Genomic DNA, 23,634 nt, shown 5'->3' on the forward strand with positions numbered 1-23,634 from the left:
TCATCTCACTGTAATCCTCCTGTCTCCATCATCTCACTGTAGTCCTCCTGTCTCCATCATCTCACTGTAATCCTCCTGTCTCCATCTCACTACAATCCTCCTGTCTCCATCATCTCATTGTAAGCTCCTGTCTCCATCATTTCACTGTAATCCTCCTGTCTCCACCATCTCACTGTAATCTTCCTGTCTCCACCCCTATCTCACTGTAGAGTGCTGAGATTAAAGTTCTGCATTACCAGCCAGGCAGTGGTGGTGGTGGTGGTGGTGGTGGTGGTGGTGGTGGTGGTGATGATGATGATGGCGCACACCTTTAATCCCAGCACACAGGAGGCAGAGGCAGGTGGATCTCTGAGTTCGAGGCTAGCCTGGTCTACAGAGCAAGTTCCAGGACAACACAGAGAAACCCTGTCTCGAAAAAACAACAACAACAAAAAAGTAAATTACCACATCTGACTTTTAATTTTAAATTAGGGGGGAGGGGCTGGAGAGAGAGAGAGAGAGAGAGAGAGAGAGAGAGAGAGAGAGAGAGAGAGGGAGGACATCTTAGTTTGAGACACAGGCTTGCTGTATAGCTCAGGGTGGTTCAGAACTCTTGAAGCCCAGGTTGTATACCATGCCCTGCATTTAACTTTTTGTTCTGAGCACTCTATGTGTGGACTGAAGCAGAGAAGGGAATACACTGGACACTGGACACCGAGTTCTTCTCACCCTCCCTGGTGGTCCGCCGTCTGCTGTTTCAGATTCCTTGTCCTCCACACCGTTTCCTAGAAGTTCAAAGGAAATCCCCCACCCCCACCCCACCCAACCAGCTGTCCCATTTCTTCTGTGGCGGACGGGTGGGCAGGCTTGTGTGTTCTTGCCAAAACCAGTGAGTCAGTGTGGAAAAATAGCTTAGGAAAAAGCCGTTCGGACCTCCTCAGGAGAGTTAGGGACAGAAAACCTCAACCGATGTGCCTTGTGGACCAGAAAAAAAATTGGCATACTATGAAGTTTAAAATTGTGTTTCTTTTTATGTCACTCATGAAAGGCCATCTTGTCTGGGTTCCTTCGGCAGGAAGATTATTTTTTCATACATATTTACTTAGTGATCCCGGTCAGGAATCTTGCAGGAAACTTGCTTGGTGATTTATTTGTTCTGGAAGATTCCAAGAGCAGCATTTTTGGTTTGTTTGGTGTTATGCTTCTCCTGGATGAGATCATCAGAAAAGAGCTGAGCGGACCCCCATAGTCTCATAACCAGGCCACATCTTGTGCACACTTGGCCTTGGCACAGAGGCTAACGGTGTGTGCCTAGCCAGGCACCCATGTCTGCTGAGCCAGACTTTGGTCCAAAACATTCTGTGTTTGCACATGTTTCACATGTCACCCAAGGGTGGAGGGGTCAGGGCCAAGCAGGAGTGGTATCTTCTAAGTGTCCTTGTCTCTGTCTGCAGACTTGAGAGTCTTGGGGTCCAGTGCTACTCATGCCTAGCACCCACCCTCAGAGATAAGACTTTAAGAGTTCCCCGATGTGCTTTTTTTTTTCTCAGAAATTCCATCCCCATATTGAGGTCACTAAGCCTTGTATTCTGGGTTCTGGTGGCAGACCTGACTAGACAGCTGAATGATACACTGGGCATTGAGTGTACTTGTGGAGTTCTGGAATGTTCCTTCAAGGCGCCATGAAGTACTATGTGTAGTATTTGTCCCAGGGATGGAAACTTGACAACCTGTCTTGGCGACATGACTCAGAGAAGGCGTGTGGCCCACCTACATGTGAACTGCTCCGTTTTCACAAGGAAAGGGGTTCTGACCCCTGGTGCCATCCAGACAATCCTCCAAGGCACTGCTGAGTGACAATGCACACTGAGTGAGCCTGCTCCCATGGGGTCCTTAGAGTGGTCAAATTCATAGAGACCCAAAGCAGAGTGGAGGGTGCCACAGGCCAAAGGGACAGAGTTTCTGTTCGGGGACACGTGCAGTTGGGAGATGGGTAGCAGTGAAGGTTGCTGAGTGAACAGAGCTGACTCTGTAGTAAAGTACACCCAGCCACAATTAATCAGATTCACCCACCACCGGAACTCCCGGCATCCTGCACTTCCGAGGAGGTGTTTGCATTGGGCTGGGGGATTGAACACTGGTACTGTCTCAGTGAATGCAAATACATTTTTTTTTAAAGGGTTTTAAAGGTGTGTGCAGACTCAGACTCTCACATTGACCTCTGCCTTCCAGGAAGCTGACGGTTTAGTCCTGATAGACATCGACCACGGAAGTATCACTAAGTCCTCTGACGAGGACATAGATATCCCCGATGTCCCCCTTGTGCTGGCACAGACCTTCATTCAAAGGTAATGTGAAATGGTTTATGTTTGAGCACACATATATTCCAATTCTGTGTTTGCCATTTCTCTAGTTTGTTATTGTGATGGGTAGTTTTCATACTTAGGATTTGGACATCATTTTTGAATTTTTATTTGTCTGTTTGTTTGTTTATTTTTGATGTTTTGAGATAGTGTCTCACCATATAGCTCTGGCTGGCCTCGAACTCACAGAGATCCGCCTGCCTCTGTCTCCCGAGTGCTGGGATTCAAGGTGTGCGCCACTCTGCCCATTGTGAATATTTTTAAACAATGGTGATTTGTCTTTATTCAGATCTTGTCTAACTGTGAATCATGGCCTTATGGAGTCAGGGCACATTGGAAACCCAGGAAGGTTCCAGGAAGGTTCGTTCCCAAGGCTATGTCCTTTACCCATGGGCCCTGTGCTGTGGTTTTCTAAGCTCAATCATTCATTCATTCATGCATTCGTACATTCACTAGATGCGTGTAGGACATCGTTAAGTGCTTCCATCCAGCTAGATCGGCACTAATGACAAGACGGTGATGCTCCCTCTGCTGTGACACTCAGGGTGCTCGTCTTGAGGGTGACCTCCTCCATCAGCTCTGCTGGTGTTTGAGCTCCCCGCCCCATTTCTTGACTGTGTGCTGGTTCTTTGGAGTTGGCTCAGTGGACTTTCTCCCCAGAGGGCTAATTCACAGACATTCAGCCCTTTCAGAGCCCCGAGATCTTCTCCACAGTGCAGAGGTTCCGAACCATCCCTTGGGTGGGTGGGGATGCCCCTGCTGGTAAGTCAGGAGGTGGCTGCACTGTGGCATCTGCCTTCCCTGGCTCTGGTCTCAGACTCCAAAGTCTGAGCTGGAGAGATGGCTCAGGGGCTAAGAACACTGGTTGCTCTTCCTTCTAGAGGACCCGGGTTCAATTCCCAGCACCCACATGGCAGCTCACACCTGTCTGTAACTCCAGTTCCAGGGGATCCAGCACTTTCACACAGGCATGCATTGCAGGCAAAACACGCATGCACATAAAACACAAATAAAAACACATTAAAAAATAATGTTTAAAAAGAAAGAAAGGTTCCAAAGTTCAGGTCAGGGGGACATGGGGAGTTTGCCCTTCATGGCTGTGGGAGCTAGGGCCATGGCTGTCTTCCTGCAGCCAGCTGGGGGTTTGGGTCAGGCTCCTGAGTGGGTTCTTACATTCCTTCTTGATAAGCAGGGCTACTCCCCTGGGGGGGGGGGGGGGCAAGAGTCATTCCAAGATGGGATTCCTGGCTGTTTGCTTTGGCTGGAGAATCTAGCAGTGTCGGTATGGCTTGCTTTTCTGAATTCAAGTGGTGTGGCAGGCCCCCCCACCCCCGAATGAGCCTGTGGGAGGGAGCATCTCACGGGGGTTCAGCACAGGCCACAGGGCAGTGGTCTTTTCTCCCAGATTCCCCTAGAGGTGGTGAGCCATATTGCTCTTGTGATGAGAAGCGTTCTTCACCTTAGGTCAGCGATAAGGGCCACTTTCTCAATTGTGCGGTGTGTGTGTGTGTGTGTGTGTGTGTGTGTGTGTGTGTGAAGGATGAGGTTGTACAGGGAGCGGGCAGCTTCTTACACCCAGCTGTGCCCGAACGGAAGGCGCAGCAGACGTCACTGCCAGCAGCACCGTGGTGCGGTCCATGCAGGGCAGTCGCTGACATTCTGTCCCTGCTGTGCCCTGCTGTCTGTTCTGCCTGGCAAAAGTCAGTTTGGTGTCCACATGCAGTTGACACGACTCTGTTAGGAGGGAAGGTCCCGTGAGACCTCACCAGTCAGGTTAGCCAGGGCTGGGACACCCACCCAGGGCAGCTCCTCAGTACGTTAGGAACGAACCCAGAGCACCACCCCAACCTGCACCAGCCTCTTACGGTCCAGGTTGGGCCCCGCAAGCTTACTGTGCTCATGGAGGGTTGTGGGTACCCAAGAGCCTCTCCTCCACCTCATCCCCAGGGGCTCCCACCACCACGTGTCTTACTTCTCACAAAGCAGGGTCTTGTACAACCGTCTTGTAGGAGCACTGTCCTCGAATAGGCTGACCTTCTCACATTCATAGCTTCGCCCCATGGGATCTCTGCTGGCCCTCTGTCACCTCCTGTTCTGTAGCGGACTTCTCTGCTTTCTGTTTCCCTCTATTCTGTCACAGGCTCCACAGAGTAGGGCCTCTGTCTGGTCCACACTCAGGACTGTGCCTGGCCTCCAGTGGGTACGCGAGGAACATTTGTGGAACAAATGTGTGTTGCTTCTGTCTGTTTAAAATGGCAGGCTGGCTGGGCAGCGGTGGCACACGCCTTTAATCCCAGCACTTGGGAGGCAGAGGCAGGCGGATCTCTGTGAGTTCGAGGCCAGCCTGGTCTACAGAGCGAGATCCAGGACAGGCACCAAAACTACACAGAAAAACCCTGTCTCGAAAAACAAAAAACAAACAAAGAAAGAAAGAAACAAAAATGGCAGGCTTGTTTGCTGATGCCTAGAGCCTCCTCTTGGTTAAATTTCATATCCTTGAAATGCTAAGGATGGTGCCCAGGGCTACATCCCTAAGTCCCTCTCAAAACACGGGCTTGAGCGGTGATGGGAAGGCCAGGTCCCAGGCTTGGTGGTGGCTCTGGGCGAGTCCCTTTCTGTGCTTGAGGACCCGCAGATGAGCCATTGACCAACTCCCTTCTGGGCCATGAATGGTGGCGCTCAGGACATGGAAAGCAGGGCACAGAGTGGCTTCTGATCCTACCTGGGCAGGGGATGCTGCCGGGTAGCTGTGGTTGACCCTCCTGGCAGCCCTGAGGCAGGAAGTGCCTTGTGTCCTGGAAGAAGGTCTTCTCTTTTTAGACAGTCCTGGGTCTGAAGCAAGGCCTTCATGTGGTGCTATCTGGAGGTGGATAAAGTTTTCCAGCCCCGAGTTTTGAATGCTCTTCCACGTTGTTGACAGGCATCAGAGCACCTTAAACTACCTGTCTACTTGGCTGCTGCTCACGTCACGCTCAGCTTCTGCTCTGCCTTTTTCCAGAGTCCAGAGCCTCCAGCTGCACCCAGATTTGCATCTCGCCCACCTGAGCTCCAGCACAGACTTGAATGAGGGCCTCGCCCGCCGCCGAGCCTGGCAGCAGACTCTCAACTACAAGATCCAGCATATCGCCCTCCAGCTGCTCGTCGGCATCTTCAGGTATTTTAGAGGTCACCACAGCGTCTAGGATCGGCCACTGAGCTCGTTCCCCAGCCTTTCCTCATGACCAGACCAGCCAGTCTCCGCCCTGACCTGCCCAGCCCTCTCCCAGCCTTGACCGCCTGTCTGTCTCAGCACTGGCCACTCGGATGGCTATTTCCTGGAAGATGGTGCCTGGAGACCCGGTCAGCGTCTATGTGCTCTGGCTGAGGGCTCAGGGTCAGTCAAGGGAGGGTCTGTTTTAGGAGCTGTGAAGAGAGAGTTAGTTGGTCATTTCCACGGGACTCAGACACTGGATGGTGCAGCATCCAAGGCGCTCAGGACAGATGAGTGTGCGGGCTTTACTGCCGGGAGGCTCTTTACCATGGCCCGCTGCCTGGTGTGTGCTGGCGCTACCTAAGCCCTGGACTGGCATCAGCTAGTAGTCAAGTTTGTGTGTGGACTGTGACACCGCACAGAAACCGATCGTCACTTAAGGAATTCTATTACCGCCTGGGGCCTTTTCTTCCTTCCAGCTGTTCTCTTTCTCCAACAGCATCCTTCCCCCTCTGGCCGCTTGCTCCCTGCATCCGTGGCAAAGGAGGCTGTGATATAGGCTCTGGTCTGTTCTGAAGGGGCGTCTGCTCAAGAGGGGTTAGCACAGAGCTGCGCTGTTCTCAGTGCTCTGATTATTTCCAAACTGAAACTTAAACAGCCTTGTCTTTCCAATGTCTCCACTTACATAAAGCAAATTTATTAGGGAAACTAATGAGGTAGCATGTCGGAGGCGGACTGCATTATTTCTTTGCTCAAAGTGTGGTCCTAGGTGTATGTTTCTTTCATTCTTTGGAGACAAATCTTTTATGATTGAGGTGGTCAGTTATCTTTATTTATTTATTTATTTATTTATTTATTTATTTATTTATTTATTTTGGTTTTTCGAGACAGGGTTTCTCTGTGTAGCTTTGCGCCTTTCCTGGAGCTCACTTGGTAGCCCAGGCTGGCCTTGAACTCACAGAGATCCGCCTGGCTCTGCCTCCCGAGTGCTGGGATTAAAGGCGTGCGCCACCAACGCCCGGCTATTTATTTATTTTTTAAAACAACAACAGAATACTTTCTAGCCTAGCCTGGTGGTGCACACCTGTGACCCCAGAATTTGGGAAGGAGGCAGAGGTAGGAAGTTCGGTACTGCAAGACTGTCTGTCCTCTGAGTTGGAGGCCAGTTTGAGCTATATGAGACTATTCCCCCCAACCCCAAAACAAAGCAACAAGAAAATACGATTCCAGACTGTAAAACTCCGAATCCCTAGATGAATGCATTTTCACTCACAATGGAAGGAAGGCACCAGGCACATCCACCTCCCTCACTCTGCCGGCCATCGACTGTTTATAGAATGTCACCTTGGCTTGGGGAGATTGTAAACTGAAGTCCCATGAGCTTATCACACGAGATAGGTTATGGAGTGGAGGAGAGGCTTGTCTGGGACAGGCTGGTGGCTGAAGTGTTGGCAGCATGCAACCTCTACCCCCAAAGTGACCAGCCCGATAGCTGATTATTGAGTCTCAATTGGCATCAAGAGCTGAGGCTCCAGGAGGCGCGGCAACACTGTCTCCCAGCTTCTCCCCAGTTGTTGAAGTGATGGCGGCCACATAGTCCATCCTGATACTGTCTTTCCGGGGATGCAGTAAGTCGTGAGGAACGTATTTCTCGGCATAATTCTGCTGCTAGACAGCGTGTTTTTGCACGTTTGTGGTGGTTCAGCTCACGGCCCACCTTCTCTTGGCTAGGGAAGTGAAGAACCACTTGAATTATGAGCACCGCGTGTTCAACAGCGAGGAGTTTCTCAAGACGCGAGCAGCAGGGGACCAGCAGTTTTATAAGCAGGTGAGTGGGCAGGGCTCGGGCGGCACCACCCGCTTCCTCCTCTTTGTTGAAACATTTCTCTCTCTCTCTCTCTTTTTTTTTTTTTTTGGTTTTTCGAGACAGGGTTTCTCTGTGTAGCTTTGCGCCTTTCCTGGAGCTCACTTGGTAGCCCAGGCTGGCCTCGAACTCACAGAGATCTGCCTGGCTCTGCCTCCCGAGTGCTGGGATTAAAGGCGTGTGCCACCACTGCCCGAAAATACAAACCTTCTTCTTCTTTTTTTTTTTTTTGTTGTTGTTGAAACATTTCTCAAAGGTGGTTTTTTGGGATCTAGAAATGTCTTATCAGTTAAATTTGCTTTTTCAGAAAGTTTGTTTTTGTCTGGCTTTCTTTCCTTGGCTGCCTCATTTTTAAATTACCTTGGAGCATAGCGTATTTTAAACCAGAGACACGAGGTTTAAGCCTGTGGGTTTGATGGGCGGTGGCACACGTGCGTGCTTGGGTGTGCATCAGTCCCCTTTCCCTGTCACCGCCCTCCAGCCTAGGCAGCCTCTGCTCTGTCCGTGAGGAGAGCTCGGCCCTTCCTGCCGCTGCCATGCTGCTCTGAGTACCCTGGCCCTTTCTGACCATAGCCGTTCCTTGGCAGCTTCCTTGACATTATCCTAGGCTTGAGGTGGGACCCACTGTTTCTGCCCATCCCTTAATGACTGGTTTGTCCATCATACAACGCACACAGGGCTTCGATCTGGCGGGCATCCCTGTGGAGCCCTGGGGGTTTGTTTTGACCCCTCTGAGGTTGGAAGAGATGCTTGTCTCCAGGGTACAGGTTAACCCATCCACGGAGTAAATGTGATGGTGACTTCCACGTGGATCTTGTGTGCCTCTCCTCTCCTTTTCTGCCCTGTGATCCTCCTGGTGTCCTTGGCTCTCTTATAGTGATCCAGGTCAGTTTGTGGTCCTGCCCATCTCGGATAAGGCTATCCATACTAGCTCTGGGTCCTCTAGCTATTCACAGAGTGCTACCTTCGATCTTTACGTGACCTATTTCTTTCCTGCATCTTCCTACACTGTTTTGCCTTTGGGTTCCTGGCGTGGATCTTTCTGGACCCCCATCCTCCCAGGTAGATCTGGGCACCTTTTACCTCCTTTTTTTTTTTTTTTGCCTACGTTGGGGGTCGCCTGTAGTCCGAGAGCTTCATAACCAGATGGCATACCCACATATCCCGTGGAGTCAAGACCTGGGGGCTGTCTTGTTCTTGACCTGACCAAGGAAGACTTCAAAAGCAGAAAGAGCCAGTCTGAGTGCTGTGGAATGTCCAGAGGCCCCTGGGGCCAGGGGCACACACATTACAGGCACTGCTGTCCTTATGGCCGGGTGGCCTGGGCTTCTTAACTTTTGAGTTTTTCCATGTGCAGGTGAGGAGCCGCCTCCGAGTACATAAGAACCAGTTGCAGCCCTGGAGAGATGGCTCAGTGGTTAAGAGTGCATACTTGCTCTTTGTGGCTGCGGTCCTCAGCTCCCTCCTTGGGTGACTCACACCACAGTCTCAGAGCCAGGGGGATCTGACCCCCTCCGACTTCTGCAGGCATCTGCACTCATGTGCACACACCCACAGACACATGGTTAAGAATAAGAAAGTGTGCCGGGCGTGGTGGCGCACGCCTTTAATCCCAGCACTCGGGAGGCAGAGCCAGGCGAATCTTTGTGAGTTCGAGGCCAGCCTGGGCTACCAAGTGAGCTCCAGGAAAGGCGCAAAGCTACACAGAGAAACCCTGTCTCGAAAAAACCAAATTAAAAAAAAAAAAAAAAAAAGAATAAGAAAGTGTAAAAAGAACTGATTGTGAAGCTCCCTGTTGTCACAGGCTCCAGCCCAGAGCCTGTGCAGGAGAGGTCATCCCTCAGTGGGGCTGCTGTAGGCTCTGGATGGAGTCCAGAGGACCATGAGCACAGCATGACAGACAGCTCTTTTCACATGCAGGTTTTGGATACCTACATGTTCCACTCCTTCCTGAAGGCCCGGCTCAGCGGCAGGATGGACGCCTTTGCTCGGATGGACCTCGACACCCAGTCAGAGGAGGACAGGTGCCTCACTCTGTCCCATGTCCATGGCTTTTTGGGGCCTGCATGGGTCACAGTTTTATTTGGACATACAAATGATCAGTTGGCAGGCTATTGAGCAATTCACAGAGAACCTTCAAATACAGAGCCTCCTCTGTGTGTCCCTGTTTCCTGGGGGCGGCTTTTGTGTGCCTGGCCCGGCATCCTGTACCACACCCCAGTCTCTGTCCATCTTCACTTTCTTCCCATGCTCCCCATTCAAGAAGCCTGTTTTTTTCCCCTGCCCTTTCCTGGTGCTTTTCCTGATTTTGTGGGTGTATCAGCCCTCTCTGTCTCTGGAATTGTGGGCTCCCCGAGACCCCTCTGTCCTTTCCCCTAGAGCTGCTTGAGGCTGGACCTAGTGACAGGTTCTCACCCTGCACGTGGCTCTGTCACCTTGCTCGTTAACTCTGGGTGCGGTGGGTAGTGGAGACTCACACTTTGTGCCCATGAAGTGAACATTTGCTTCTCCCTAGGATAGACAGGATGCTTATAAGTCCAAGGAGACCTACTGTGGAGAAGATGGCCTCCAGGAAGGTTTCGCCCCTGCACATCACCCACAGGCGCATGGTGGTCAGCATGCCCAACCTGCAGGATATCTCCCTGCCCGAACTGCCACCCAGGAACTCGTCGCTTCGGATAATGGACACCTCCAGCAGTAAAAGCATCAGCCCAGGCAAGTCCAGCCGCTACCCTCCGGCGTGTGCTCTCCCAGCACTGAAGCCGACAGATCGTAGCCTGGTTCAGGGGCAGGGAATGTGCTTAAGATTTTAAACTATTTTGGCCAGGTGTGGTGGCAAACGCCTGTAACATAGCATCTCGGGAGGCCGGGGCCGGATTGGTGCTTGCGGGTTTGGGGTCAGCCTTCTGGATTTCAGGGAGTGTAATCATTGTGAGACTGAAACCCTGCCTGCGTAAAAATAGGAAGAAAAAAAAAAACAACTATTTTTTAAAGATTAGTTTGTGTCCATGCCCCCACTGCCTTGTGTGTGTGTGTGTGTGTGAGCGCGCGCGCGCATGCATATAGCGCATGTCTGTATTTGCGGATGTGTGATGGGATGCTCCTGTGGAGATAGCAGTCCCTTCCTAAAGGGTGCAGTTAGATATTTATGAGTCACGTTGCATTTCTGTGTGAACTTCTTAAGGCACGCCCTGTTCTATGTTACATCATTTACCTGTACTCTGAGCCCCACTGAATCCTTAAGGGGGGGGGGGAACCGTTGGGGGCCAGGCCCTTGATGGCTGCTGCCCCTAGCTCAGGCTGCAGGTATCTCCAGGAAGCTGCGAGTCCCCAGAGAGTTTCTGTCTGGCAGAGACAGTATGCGCATGAAAATGTCCCAGCGCTCAGAGGTGTGAACCCCTTTGCAGCTGCTTCCTGGCTGTGTGACCCCATCCCCCCCTCCCCCCAAGCAGACCAGTTCCCTTCCTGGCCCTGCTGTTCCTTCCCAGGCTTGGCAGGCGTATGCACACTGACTCTGGGACACAGCCTACCTTTTCCGTCTTCATTTGGGAACCCCCCCTCCCCCGCCCCCTACCCCTCAGCCATCGCAGGCTCCACCCTCCTCCAGCCTCCATCTGAGGCATCACCCCTGAATTGGTGTGCACGGCCTCGTTACTGCCTCTGGTCCCCTGTCCCAAGGGAGCTCCCGGAAGGAAGGAGAGGAACTTCAACTCCTGATCAGTGTCTTTGGATCACGCTTTGGAGGGAACTGGTTTAAATCCTGCCTGTGGCACGCAGGAGCTCTGTTCCCCTCAGTCCTCACCTTCTGCATCTATGCGGCCGGAGCCCTGTGCTACCACTGCCCAGAGCCACTGTTCAGGTGACAAAGGCTTCCGAAGACTGAGCCCTGCTCGGCAGGGGTAACTTGGCTTCGGTTATTATTAGCTTAATCTGCAGAGCCCATCCCCAGCATTTTCACTTAGGATTCATAGTTTTAAAAGCATAATTGCCCCATGGAGAATAGTTATTGTTACTCTGGGAACAAAATGGGCTCTTCTTCACCCTTGGGGTATCGGGAATGGCTTGGAAGAGGCACATGGGTTCTTGTCCAAAGCACACCGTAAGGTGATGGGTGCCTCTCCGCCTTTTCCAGGACCATGCTAATTACATGCCTTTTTCCTTTGATTTTTTTTTTTCCAGTTCTCAAAGTGACCCCTAAGTCAACATATACCTTCAAGATCCCCGAGATCCATTTCCCACTGATGAGCCAGTGTGTTCAGGCCTACTACACAGACCTCACCACTCTCCTGAGCAAGGCCATGGGCCTGCTGGGCCCTGGTGACTCTCTGCTCCTGGCCAGGTACATCTACCTGCGTGGCCTTATCCATGTGATGCAGGGCCAGCTGCTGAGTGCCCTCTTGGATTTCCAGAACCTGTATAAGACTGACCTGGGGATCTTCCCGGCCGATCTTGTGAAGAGCATGGTGGAATCCATGTCGGCCTCCGAGCGGACCCAGGCTGAGCGGACACCTGAGCTTAAGCGGCTCATCACAGAGGTCTTGGACAAGCCGGGCGAGGCCCCCAAAGCAGATGACGCCGTGAAGAACTTCGAACTGCCCAAGAAGCACATGCAGCTGAGCGACTTTGTGAAGCGGGTCCAGGAGTCGGGGATCGTGAAGGACACCGTCATCATCCACCGCCTGTTTGACGCACTGACCGTGGGTAAGAGGACCCCACAGTGGCCCTGGGTACTGATGTGCTCTGGGCCTGTGGGTCTATAGTTACAACTCGACCAACTAAGATTGAAAGTATAAAAAAGAAGCCGGGCGGTGGCGGCGCATGCCTTTAATCCCAGCACTCGGGAGGCAGAGCCAGGCGGATCTCTGTGAGTTCAAGGCCAGCCTGGGCTACAGAGTGAGTTCCAAGAAAAGGCGCAAAGCTGCACAGAGAAACCCTGTCTCGAAAAAACAAACAAACAAACAAACAAAAAAACAACAACAAAAAAAGAGCTGTGTCTGCACCGTACATAGACAAGCTTTTTTTTTTTTTCTTTCCTTGTCACTGTTGCCTAAGCCAGGGCTTCTTGAACTTGCACTGGTGACCACTTTCACTCAAGAATCTTCCATGAGACCCAGGTGTTTAGGAATATGAACCAAGTGTGCAAAACAAATATTAACTGATAATCATCAAGAAATGCATTTTAATATAATTATGTTGTATACGGTATAATATTAACACTGATTAAAAAAACAAAAGCAGGGCTGAGATGTGGCTCAGTTGGCAGAGTGCCTGGCTAGCATACTTGAAGCTTGGGATCTAACCCCAGTGCCTAGAATAAACCAGGCACGGTGGCTCATACCTGTAATCCCATGTAATCCCAGCACTAGATCGGGGAGATGGGACAATCAGAGGTTCAAAGTTATGCTTGGATACATAATGAGTTTGAGAACAGCCTGGGGTGAATGAAATCTTTATTTAAAAAAAAAAAAAAGAAAGAAAGCAAATTTCCAGAGTAATAAGATGAATGTACTTGTTAATTTTTACATAGAAAGGTTTTTTTGTTTTTGTTTTTGTTTTGTTTGTTAGACAAGGTTTTGCTATATAGCCCTGGCTGTCCTGGAACTCATTATGTAGACCAGGCTGGCCTCGAACTCACAGAGATCCACCTGCCTCTGTCTCCTGAGTGCTGGGATTAAAGGAATGCACCACCGTGCCTGGCCAATAATTAAATCTTGAAGATGAGCATTGTGGCTGGTGCCTGCAATCTTGGCACTTGGGAAACTGAGGTAGGAGGAACTGTGAGTTCAAGGCCAGCCTAGACAACATAGAGAGTTCTAGGTCAACCTGGGCTATAGAGTGAGACCCTGTCTTAAAAGAAAAAAAATTAAATCTTATAAAATCTTGGCTGAAAATTTGATTCTGTAAGGCACAACCCATCTTTGGTGTTTCTGAAAGTTGATATTTTGATTTTGTAATCATCAATGCTTAGAATCCCACTTTGTATAAATATTTAGGAAAAAAAGGTAGACGTACTTTTAGGTTAGTTAGTTAAAAAAATTGTTTAAATTTCTGAATCCCAAGTCAAGATTCACTTAATGACTTTCTTTAAATGAAGTTCAAATCAACAACTCAAGCTTAAAAAAGCAATTTGTAGAGTAAAATATTCTAAGACAATACAATGCAAAGATATTGGAATTTGCTATTTACCTGCTGAGTAATGACAGTAAGAAGATACTAGAAGTCTCCGTTTTCCATAATTAAGCCAGTGCGTGTCTGTAAGAGCAGAAAACCTTGTGTGCTAAAGACATGATCACTCGGAACATCCAGCAGCCTCAAGTCCGAGTCAGTCACGGTGTTCTGGGCAGCTTTCGCTGGTGTTCTGTGGCATGACGGCATGCACAGCACCAAGTGCACACATGTTCAGACCCAGAGCTGCAGGTGACGTTGCGTGATACAGCATGGCTGAGTTCTACATGAGGCTGGCTGGCTCTGCAGATGCATCTGACTCAGTGACCGCGCATTGGCTGCACAGTTGTGGCTCAGCTGAAGAATTCACACACACACACACACACACACACACACACACAGAGAGAGAGAGAGAGAGAGAATGAGAGAGAGAGAGAGAGAGAGAGAGAGAGAGAGAGAGAGAGAGAGAGAGAGAGAGAGAGAGAGAAAGAGAGAAGCACAGTGCCAGGTGCCAGGGCAACCTACCTGATTAAAAAGGCCTTGGTACTTTTTTTTTTTTTGAAGACAGGGTTTCTCTGTGTAGCTTTGCACCTTTCCTGGATCTCTGTAGCCCAGGCTGGCCTCGAACTCACAGAGATCCGCCTGGCTCTGCCTCCCGAGTGCTGGGATTAAAGGCGTACGCCACCACCGCCCGGCTGGCCTTGGTACTCTTTACCACAGGGCCCTTGTTTCCTGGGTTTGGCTATGCTCTGTGTGTCCAGTGAGGCGCTGTTCCCGACCCAGATACTGCTTTCCGCTCCGCTCAAAATCTCTGATGACGAGCTGTCTCCTGACGGCACCCAGGTGACGTTTCACACTCACGGACTGTGTCCCGCCGTCTGTGGAAGTTTGGGATCTATTTTATTTCTCCCTGATCCGTGTTACCCGGACCGACAGGTTCATCTGTTCTGCCTGTCTGCTGGCCATGTGGGAGGAAGCATAGCTCATCTGCCCCCTGGTAACTGAGAGGCGTCCTATGACTTTGCCTTTCCAGACACTGAAAGGGAGGGTCCTGACACCTGTCCCTAGAGTCTGGGTGGGTTGGTTCCTCCGCTTAGAGCCAGAAGCTTGGTTGGGCCAAGTGTCAGCACCCTAACTGTGTGCTGACCCCCCACCCCCACCCCGTGAACTCTGCTGCCCACCCCCTGGCAGTAAGCGCCTCGTCACAGCGGTCTTCTTGTCTAATGTGAGCTAGCACTGCCCAGCTGGTGTCCCCAACCATCTGTCCCCATCCTGGCTTCTCTCCGTGAGTCATAATCTCAGCCTTTGCCTGAGCTGTGTGTTGGGACAGCTCTCTCTCCGCTGTTGACTTGTGAGTGGGCTTCCTGTGCTCTGGACATCTTCTCCTTGCCAGGGCGGGCACCCCGGGTGCCCCCCCCCCCCGATAGAGCTCTGAGCACTGCAGAGCATGTGTGGGCTGACTGTGTACTCCTGCAGGAAGGCTTGGACCCGAGTGCGCTTCCTACCTGCCGAGACTCTTGAATTTTGCATTCACTGGACTCTGCTGGCCAGTCAAGTCCCGTCAGCCCATCCACAGGCTCTGCCTCCACAGACTCCACCAATCGCAGATAGAAAATATTTGGAGAGAAAAAATATTTAGAGAGTGAGCACGGGCAGATTTTTTTCTTTTTTCTGAGACAGGGTTTCACTGTGTAGCCATGGCTGTCCTGGAACTCACTTGGTAGCCCAGGCTGGCCTCAGACTCACAGAGATCCACCTTCCTCTGTCTCCCCAGTGCTGGGATTAAAGGCGTGCGCCACCGCCGCCCGGCAGGCAGATGTTTTCACCATTTCTCAAGCAGTAAACTCGAACCTCCGTGGTGTTGGGCACGCAACCCTGAAAGGTCTTGGAGCACACGGGAGCGTGTACGTGGTGCTAACACCATGTCACTTACAGAAGAGACTTGATACACACAGGCCTGAGGAATGACTGTCTGTGTGTGGGGGAGATGGAGATGGCGGGCCACCTGTCACTAGCCAGGGCTTCTGTGGGGTAGCCTGCACTGCCTGGGAGCTAGAGGCTGCAGATAACTGCGGGTGTGCTAGCGTGTGAAGGGAGACAAGGCATTCACGGGGAGACTCTGAGGGCTCTGTGTGCTTTTCCTCTTCCCACTGTGTGACCTCCTGAGGATGTGAACGCCCCGTGGGCCCCCTGTGCACTGTGGGGTCCGGTGCACAGTGGCCTGAAACGGAGTGATTCAGACCCATAGGGTTATTCTTCTCACCCGGCGGCAAGCCGGGCATGCCTGGTGGTGCCTCTGTCTCCTTCACAGCCCTGGTCTGGTCTGGTCACCTAGTTACTCAATGGCTGGTGAGGGAAGAGAGCCTGCTTTTTTTTTTGTTTGTTTGTTGGTTTGTTTTGAGACAGGGTTTCTCTGTGTAACAGCCCTGGCTGTCCTGGCACTCACTTTGGAGACCAGACTGGCCTCGAATTCACAGAGATCCGCCTGCCTCTGCCTCCCCAGTGCTGGGATTAAAGGTGTGCGCCACCACTGCCAGGCACCTGTCTCTCTCTTTCTTCTTCCTCTGCAAGTGGTGGCATGTGACATCGCCACCTCGCTACCAGAGAGCCTGGGAAGTGAGTAGCAGCTGAGCATCTGTTTTACCCTGGACCCGGCCAGTGAGGAGCTGTCCCGTGGCCTTTACTATGTGGTTCCTTAGGGAGGGAAGTGTCCCAGGAGGGGGGCAGGACCCTGTTGTCACTGCGGTGACTGTATGTGTATTTCAGTCAAGTGGCTGAGCTGAAAGACAAAATTTTGGCAAAACTGTTCCCATCTTGGAGTGAACTTGTAAAGTACAAGAATACACTTGAGGGCTGGGACATAGCTTGATAGAGAGTTCGTCTGGTGTGAGTAAGACCCTGGATTCAAAACCCACTGACTTGCTGGGAGGTGGTGGCACACGCCTTTAATCCCAGCACTCGGGAGGCAGAGGCAAGCGGATCTCTGTGAGTTCGAGGCCAGTCTGGTCTCCAAAGCGAGTTCCAGGAAAGGCGCAAAGCTACACAGAGAAACCCTGTCTCGAAAAAACAAAAAACAAACAAACAAAAAACCCCACTGACTGACCCCCCCCCAAAAGACGACAGTTGAGATTGTATTTAAAATGATCACTCACATTTTCACGTTCGTTCTTGGGAAGTCCGCCGCTGGCAGGAGCACACAGTCTGCCCGGCAGCTCACGGGAGTGCCACCTCAGTGTGTCGCTTCAGCGTGTGGCGTGTCTGTAGCCAGCCCCGATGGGGACGCGGCCTGCGCGATGCTGGGACGAGCTGGGGCTGGGCTCTCGAGGTTGGTGGGTGACAGGATGGAGGTTCACGGTGGCGCCCTTGGGAGAAGTCGGAGGCAGGGAATGGGCATTCTGTCTGTGGGCGTGACTGTCCTGCGCCCGGAGACTATTGGGGGGTTATGAGACAACTGAGCCTGTGGGTGTCCGTGTGTGCACAGTGGCTGTGGGTGTGTGCACAGCGGGAGGGAGGCACCATCGCTTGGAGTTGGGTCCTGGCTGTAGTCCTGGCAGTGGGGTACCCATAGCTCACTGGGGTGCTGGCTGCAGGCGCAAGAGGTCTGTTTCCCATCTAATGGGGTGTCCTTAGTCTTGCTGTTCCCACTCAGCATGTCCAGAGCATACTAGCCCCTCACCCCCAAGGATGGGCCACTTGTCTGTACGAGGACATTTGGGGTGCTGGCTGCACAGGCCTTACTGTGTGCGGCTCTGATGACCGCTGTGGTGTGGGTGCCCAGAGGGTCTGTCCCGAAGGATGTCCACGAAGGGTCCCTGACTCTTTCGCTCTCTCAAGCAACGGTGTGGCCTGCCGCTCTTGCCCCTACCTCCCCTGTTCCGTTTTCTGGGCGCTTCCTTGCACTCTGTGTGACCGCCAGCCTGTCTTACATGATGTCTGATGGGAAGAACATGTGCTTATGACCCCGGCTCAGTCAGTCTGAACCCCAACAGGCCGCAGAACTCAGTGTTTGTAAGGTGGAGGTCTCTGGGACACAGTTTTATGGGGGAGGGGATGACTCAAGCTGTCGGTCACCTCACTGAACTCCCTGTCCGGTGCAGGAGCCTGCAGAGGCTTGTCCTGTGCGTGGGGTAACCCCCCCACATCATACACCCTTGTGCAATTATTTTTCCACTGGAGCCAGTGACTTCAAGGCTTACATGGAGCTTGGGGTGTGGCGCAGTGGAACACTTGCCTAGCATGGGCAAGGCCCTGGGTTCAATCCCAAGCTCTGCAAGAGAAGAGAAAAAAGAATTTAAAATACATGTTATTCAACTACCTTGAAAGAGAAAGCAGGAAAAAAAAAATGAAAATGGCGCCACCTGGTGGAGGTCCCCATGAGACTGCTCTGTGCTACCTTTCAGCTTGAGGGTAGACCTTCCTGTTGGGCCTCCTTCCTGAGGCCTCAGCTGCCCTTGTTATTTGGAAATTTCCCCTGGAACCTTTCCCATCCTTCACAGCCTGCACATAGTCGTTCCCTTACACATGGCTGTGTGCTCACCCACCCCACTGTGGCAGCAAAACAGATGTACCAGACACTTGTCACCGTGACACTGTTACCACCTGGGAATGGTGAGGTGGACCCAATGGGACTTCGTCCAGCCCAGACCTGGGCCTCTGGAGGCTGGGCACAGGGACACAAGGTTCTGCATAAGCAGGGACCAGCAGCCAGGGTTCGTAATCCCTACTTCAGTTTCCTAGTTTGTACACAGGCCTGGCGAGTGTGGCTGCCACAGGCTGTGGCTATGAGGGTGAGCTGGAGTCTCTCCTCGGTGTACCGTGGAGGGAGGGTCAGTGTTGGTCTGGGCTGCTGGGCGAACTCACTGGTGCCGAGGGAGGGATGTGCACAGTTGGTGGGTGTGTGCCAACAGGACCTGTGTTGTTAGGGAAGGCTGTAGGGAAGGCTGCATGGGCTGTTCCTGCAGTGTCAGGGAAGGAAGGCTGCATGGGCTGTTCCTGCAGTGTTAGGGAAGGCTGCATGGGCTGTTCCTGCAGTGTTAGGGAAGGCTGCATGGGCTGTTCCTGCAGTGTTAGGGAAGGCAGGCTGCATGGGCTGTTCCTGCAGTGTTAGGGAAGGCAGGCTGCATGGGCTGTTCCTGCAGTGTTAGGGAAGGCAGGCTGCATGGGCTGTTTTCCTGGGTGTTGAAGGAGGAGGTGGGGTGTTCTGGTATGACGGTTAGGATGAGTCTATAGGGAGGCACACAACCGTGCCCTGCTTGGGGGGGGGGCAGTGCTTGGTATGGCTGGAGTGTGGGCCGTGAAAGGGAGGAGGGGACAGTCTGGGGGAACTCGAGGTCTGGTACGGTTGAACAGTCCGGAAAGGTTTGAGTGAGGAGCAGGAAGGTCCGCTTATGCTTTAGGAAAGCAATCGTGGGGCCCGAGAAAAGCAGCCCAGCAGCGGGGTGGTGAGAGCAGCAGTGAGAGCGTGGCCTGTGCAGGATGGAGGGCCTGGACCCATTAGAGGACACAGAGCAACAGACAGGCTCGGGACACACAAGCCAGGCAGGACCAGGCCGAGGTAGACGTGGACAGTGAGAAGCTAGACATGGACTGTGAGGAGGTAGGTCTTAGAAGCGAGTGTGAGCAAGGGCTGTATCCCAGAAGAAAGTGCCTTCTATGTGTTTCTAAGTACTGGTGTTCAGTGAGTTCCAGGCCAGCCTCAGAAACAGTACAACTTTGTCTAAAAAAAAAAAAAAAAAAAAAAAAAAAAAAAAGGTCCCTTTGTGGCAGTTACTGTGACTACCTGTGGTAGGTCAGATGATCATTCCTCTGTGGGCTAGAAGGGACAGATAGCCTCTACCTAAATCTTCTGCCCCACAAGCTGGGCCAGGCAAAGGCCCTCAGCTAAACGGTCCATCCAGAGAGTCCCGGACACTGGTGCCACCTGCTGTCTGACTTGGGTAGTGCAAGCGTGAGGCATGAGGCCCGATGAACTCTCTCTCTCTTGTGAAACTCAGGCCATGAGAAACAGATCGACCCCGAAACGTTCCGAGATTTCTACAACTGCTGGAAGGAGACAGAGGCAGAGGCACAGGAGGTCAGCCTGCCTGCCCTGCTGATGGACCATCTGGATAAGAATGAATGTGTGTACAAGCTGTCCAGCTCCGTGAAGACCAATCGTGGAGTTGGCAAGATTGCCATGACCCAGAAACGTCTCTTCCTGCTCCCCGAGGGGCGGCCGGGCTACGTGGAGATCGCCACCTTCAGGAACATAGAGGTGAGACTCAGAAGGCAACTGGTCCCCGAGCTGTTTACCTCAGGTGGCCTTCAGTACCTATGTGCCTCTTCCTCTACCCCAACTTGCTCAGCTCTCAAGTACGGGTGATGTAGCGCCCCTGGGGCAGTATTCCTCACCCGATTTCACTGCGGTGACCATGTATGGAGGAACAAGGTAAGGCTGGCTATGACTTTCTCACCAGAGACGGGAAACTAGGAATGAATTCATCTCAGGGAGATGGCTACATGCCGACCACTGAGCGACTGTGTCCCACAGCAGTGTGTCCCACAGTGTCTACTTGTGTTTCTGGGCACATGCTGTTTATTATTAGTTTTCATATTATATTTTAATTTGCTTTTTTGAGACAGGGTCTTGCTATGTAGCTCAGGATGGCTTTGAATTTGCAATCTTCCTGCCTCAGCTTCCTGAATATTGGGATTATAGGCATGTGCTACCACACACCTGGCCACTATTTATTTATTTGTTTGTTTGTTTGTTTAAATTCGAAGCTGAGGACCAAACCCAGGGCCTTGAGCTTGCTAGGCAAGCTCTCTACCACTGAGCTAAATCCCCAACCCCTATTTATTTATTTTTAAGATTTATTTCTTTTTTTTTTTGGTTTTTCGAGACAGGGTTTCTCTGTGTAGCTTTGCGCCTTTCCTGGAACTCACTTGGTAGCCCAGGCTGGCCTCGAACTCACAGAGATCCACCTGGCTCTGCCTCCCGAGTGCTGGGATTAAAGGCGTGCACCACCACCGCCCGGCTAAGATTTATTTCTTTGTTACATATACAGTGCTCTGCCTGCATATATGCCTGCACGCCAGAAGAGGGCACCAGATCTCATTATAGATGGTTGTGAGTCATGTGATTGCCAGGAATTGAACTCAAGACCTCTGGAAGAGCAGTCAGTGCTCTTAACCTCTGAGTCATCTCTCCAGCCTGGTTGGTCAGTTTTTTGAGACAGGGTCTCTCTATGTAATCTTGGCTGTCCTGGAACTGTGCAGTGCCCACAGAGATCCACCTGATTCTGCCTTGGAGTGTTGGGATTAAAGGCGTATACTACCATGCCCAGCCACATTACGTTACTCCAAAGTGAGGAGGTCTGAATCAGGTGTATTGGTTTGTTTCATTAATACCAGCACTCAGGAGGCAGAGGCAGGAGTTCTGCAAGTCTGAGGCCAGTGTGGGCAACATAGTGAGATCCTATCTCTAAAAAAAGAAGGAGGTGGGTGGTGGCGGCAGCGCACGCCTTTAATCCCAGCACTCGGGAGGTAGAGGCAGGTGGATCTCTGAGTTTGAGGCCAGCCTGGTCTACAGAGTGAGTTTCAGGACAGTCAGGGCTACACTGAGAAATCCTGCCTCAAAAAACCAAATCACCCCCCCCAAAAAAAAAAGCAGGTCTGAATTGGGACCCTGATGATATTATTATTATTATTTAAAGATTTATTTATTACGTATACAGTGTTCTGCCTGCAGGCCAGAAGAGGGCACTGGATCAAATTATAGATGGTTGTGAGCCACCATGTGGTTGCTGGGAACTGAACTCAGGACCTCTGGAAGAGCAGCCATCCCTCCAGCCCTGATGATATTATTTTGTGCTTTATATTTACAAGTATTGTCCCAAACTTGAGGCCCAGGAGAGGTGAGTTGGGGGTGTCATGGGCTCTCAACTCCTGAGAAGTCACAGCAAGAAGGACCAGGCCCGGTGGCCACTGGGATACTCACAGGGTCTGCAGATGCAGTCCCTGCCTGCCTGGCTGGGTTGCTGCAGAAGCCCTCCGGGAACAGTGAAAGGTTGCAAGGGGCACGTGTGCCCAGCGTGGCAAAACCTGCCCTCCGCCGTGCCTTCCGGCCACTCCTCCCCTCCCGCCACCACCCCAGGCTGCTTCCCTGAGCCTTCCTCTCCTCTTCCTCCGGCAGGAAGTCAAAAACACCACAGTGGCGTTTCTCCTCCTGAAGATACCCACCTTGAAGATAAAGACGGCGGCCAAGAAAGAAGTCTTCGAGGCCAACCTGAAGTCTGAATGTGACCTCTGGCACCTGATGGTGAAGGAGATGTGGGCCGGGAAGAAGCTGGCGGATGACCACAAGGTCTGGAGTGGGGGTGGTCCTGTGGGCACGGGTGGCACCGGGTCCTGAAGGGGGCACCCAGAGTTTGCAGCTCAGGCCCGGTACCGCTGGGCAGGGGAGTGCTGCCGTGACCCCACCTCAGGCCATGCAGCCTTTGGGGTTGGTGTGAGGTGGGGCACATGCAGGCTGCGGCCCACACTGACTCAGTTTACCTTTGTGCACCCTCCGCCCTGGTGTCTTCCGAGTGAATGGTGGGTAGGGTTGGGGGACGTGTTCCTGTCATCTAAATGGCGAGGAAGCCATATGTTACGCGAGCCAGGTGTGCTAGCACGGACCCATTGTCTTAGTACTCAAGAGGCTAGCTAAGCTAGGAAGGTCAGGAGTTTGAAGCCAGCCTGGGCTATAGAGCAAGACCATGTCTCAAACCATTACATAACCAAACCAAAACAATGGACCAAGGCCACGATCAGAGGACACTCACAAAGGAACTGGTCATAAGGGTATGTAGAGACTTACCGCCTCACCAGTCACCAGAGAAATATCTTAGAAGGGACAGGCTGGCTGGTGGCAGGGGTCGGGGGAACCGCCACCGGTGATGGGTTACTCCCTGTCATGAATTGGGAGTGGACTCCGTCCTCTGCGAGGTTCCGTATTCCGTGGTCTCTGTCCTAGCGAAAGGCCATGGCGGGGCTCTTCCCACACCTGTCGCTGGGTACAGGCACAGCGTGGCTGTCTTAGCGTGGCTGGGCAGGGGTGAGGCGTCACGAGTCCCTGCCTGTCTCATGTAGAGAGGAAAATGTGCTGGCTCCAGGAGTCCAGAATCAGAGTGTATTGTAACTCAGAGCAAAAGACGGTGCGACCCAGACTCCAGACCCACCCCCCCCCCCAGCGTTCGCTCTTTCTTTGAGAAGTGCTGTTTTCTTCATTGAAGCCAAATCAGGAGACGTCCAGGATTTGGGCTGGGTTGACACACCTCCGCTTCCATCCTAGGACCCGCAGTACGTCCAGCAAGCACTGACCAACGTTTTGCTGATGGATGCCGTGGTTGGCACGCTGCAGTCACACAATGCCATCTTCGCCGCCTCCAAGCTGGCCTACTTTGACAAGATGAAGAACGAGAGTGAGTTCTGAGAGGCCATTGCCTCTGTCTGCTGTAAGCCTTTGCCTCAAGCTTTTCCTCTGGTTGGCATTTATCGGTTAGAACCCACCAAACCTTGCTCTCCTATTTTTTCAGGTTTTTTTTTGGGGGGGGGGGGACGGGAGAATATGGTCTTCCTGTGTAGCCCACTTAAACTCACGGTCCCCTTGCCTCAGTCTCCTGAACACTGGGATTACACACCCAGCTATCATTTGTTGTGTGGTTTGGTTTGGAGTTCTTTCGGTGTTTTTGTCTTTGGTTTTGTTTTTTTTTTTTTGTTTTTTTGGTGTGTGGGTGTGTGTGTGTGGTGTGTATGTGTGTGATGTGTGGGCACATATGCCACATCATGTGTGTGGAGGTCAGAGGACAACTTGATGGAGTCAGCTCTCTCTTCCTTCCACAATGTGGGTCTCCGGGATTGAACTCAGATTGTCAAGCTTGGGGGCAAAGTGTCTAAACACTGAGCAGTCTCGCCCACTGGTCCTAATTTGTTCTGGGCATCGCTATTGTTCTGTTTGCTCTTTTATTGTTTGTTTGAGACAGGGGGTCATTCTAGCATAGGCCACCCTGGAACTCAGTATCTCACCCAGGCGGAACCTTTTGAGGCCACAG

At 52.0% G+C, this 23,634-nt stretch overlaps 1 protein-coding gene across 2 annotated transcripts in view; it reads left to right on the forward strand.

Annotated features, from left to right (window-relative positions):
• Positions 1-23,634, forward strand: part of Dennd3 (DENN domain containing 3) — a 53,398-nt gene that overhangs the window by 18,780 nt on the left and 10,984 nt on the right. For both annotated transcript variants that reach the window (XR_003736303.2, XM_028886019.2), the window contains exons 8-16: positions 2,212-2,327; positions 5,341-5,496; positions 7,264-7,360; positions 9,317-9,420; positions 9,912-10,111; positions 11,576-12,097; positions 19,555-19,814; positions 21,735-21,905; positions 22,875-23,004. Coding sequence is in view for 1 of the 2 variants with exons in the window: in XM_028886019.2 (XP_028741852.1) it covers positions 2,212-2,327; positions 5,341-5,496; positions 7,264-7,360; positions 9,317-9,420; positions 9,912-10,111; positions 11,576-12,097; positions 19,555-19,814; positions 21,735-21,905; positions 22,875-23,004 (1,756 nt within the window). In the remaining variant the exon portion in view is untranslated. The remainder of the gene's footprint in view (positions 1-2,211; positions 2,328-5,340; positions 5,497-7,263; positions 7,361-9,316; positions 9,421-9,911; positions 10,112-11,575; positions 12,098-19,554; positions 19,815-21,734; positions 21,906-22,874; positions 23,005-23,634) is intronic.

The sequence above is a fragment of the Peromyscus leucopus genome, chromosome 20, assembly GCF_004664715.2.
Source record: "Peromyscus leucopus breed LL Stock chromosome 20, UCI_PerLeu_2.1, whole genome shotgun sequence".
Classification (NCBI taxonomy): domain Eukaryota; kingdom Metazoa; phylum Chordata; class Mammalia; order Rodentia; family Cricetidae; genus Peromyscus; species Peromyscus leucopus.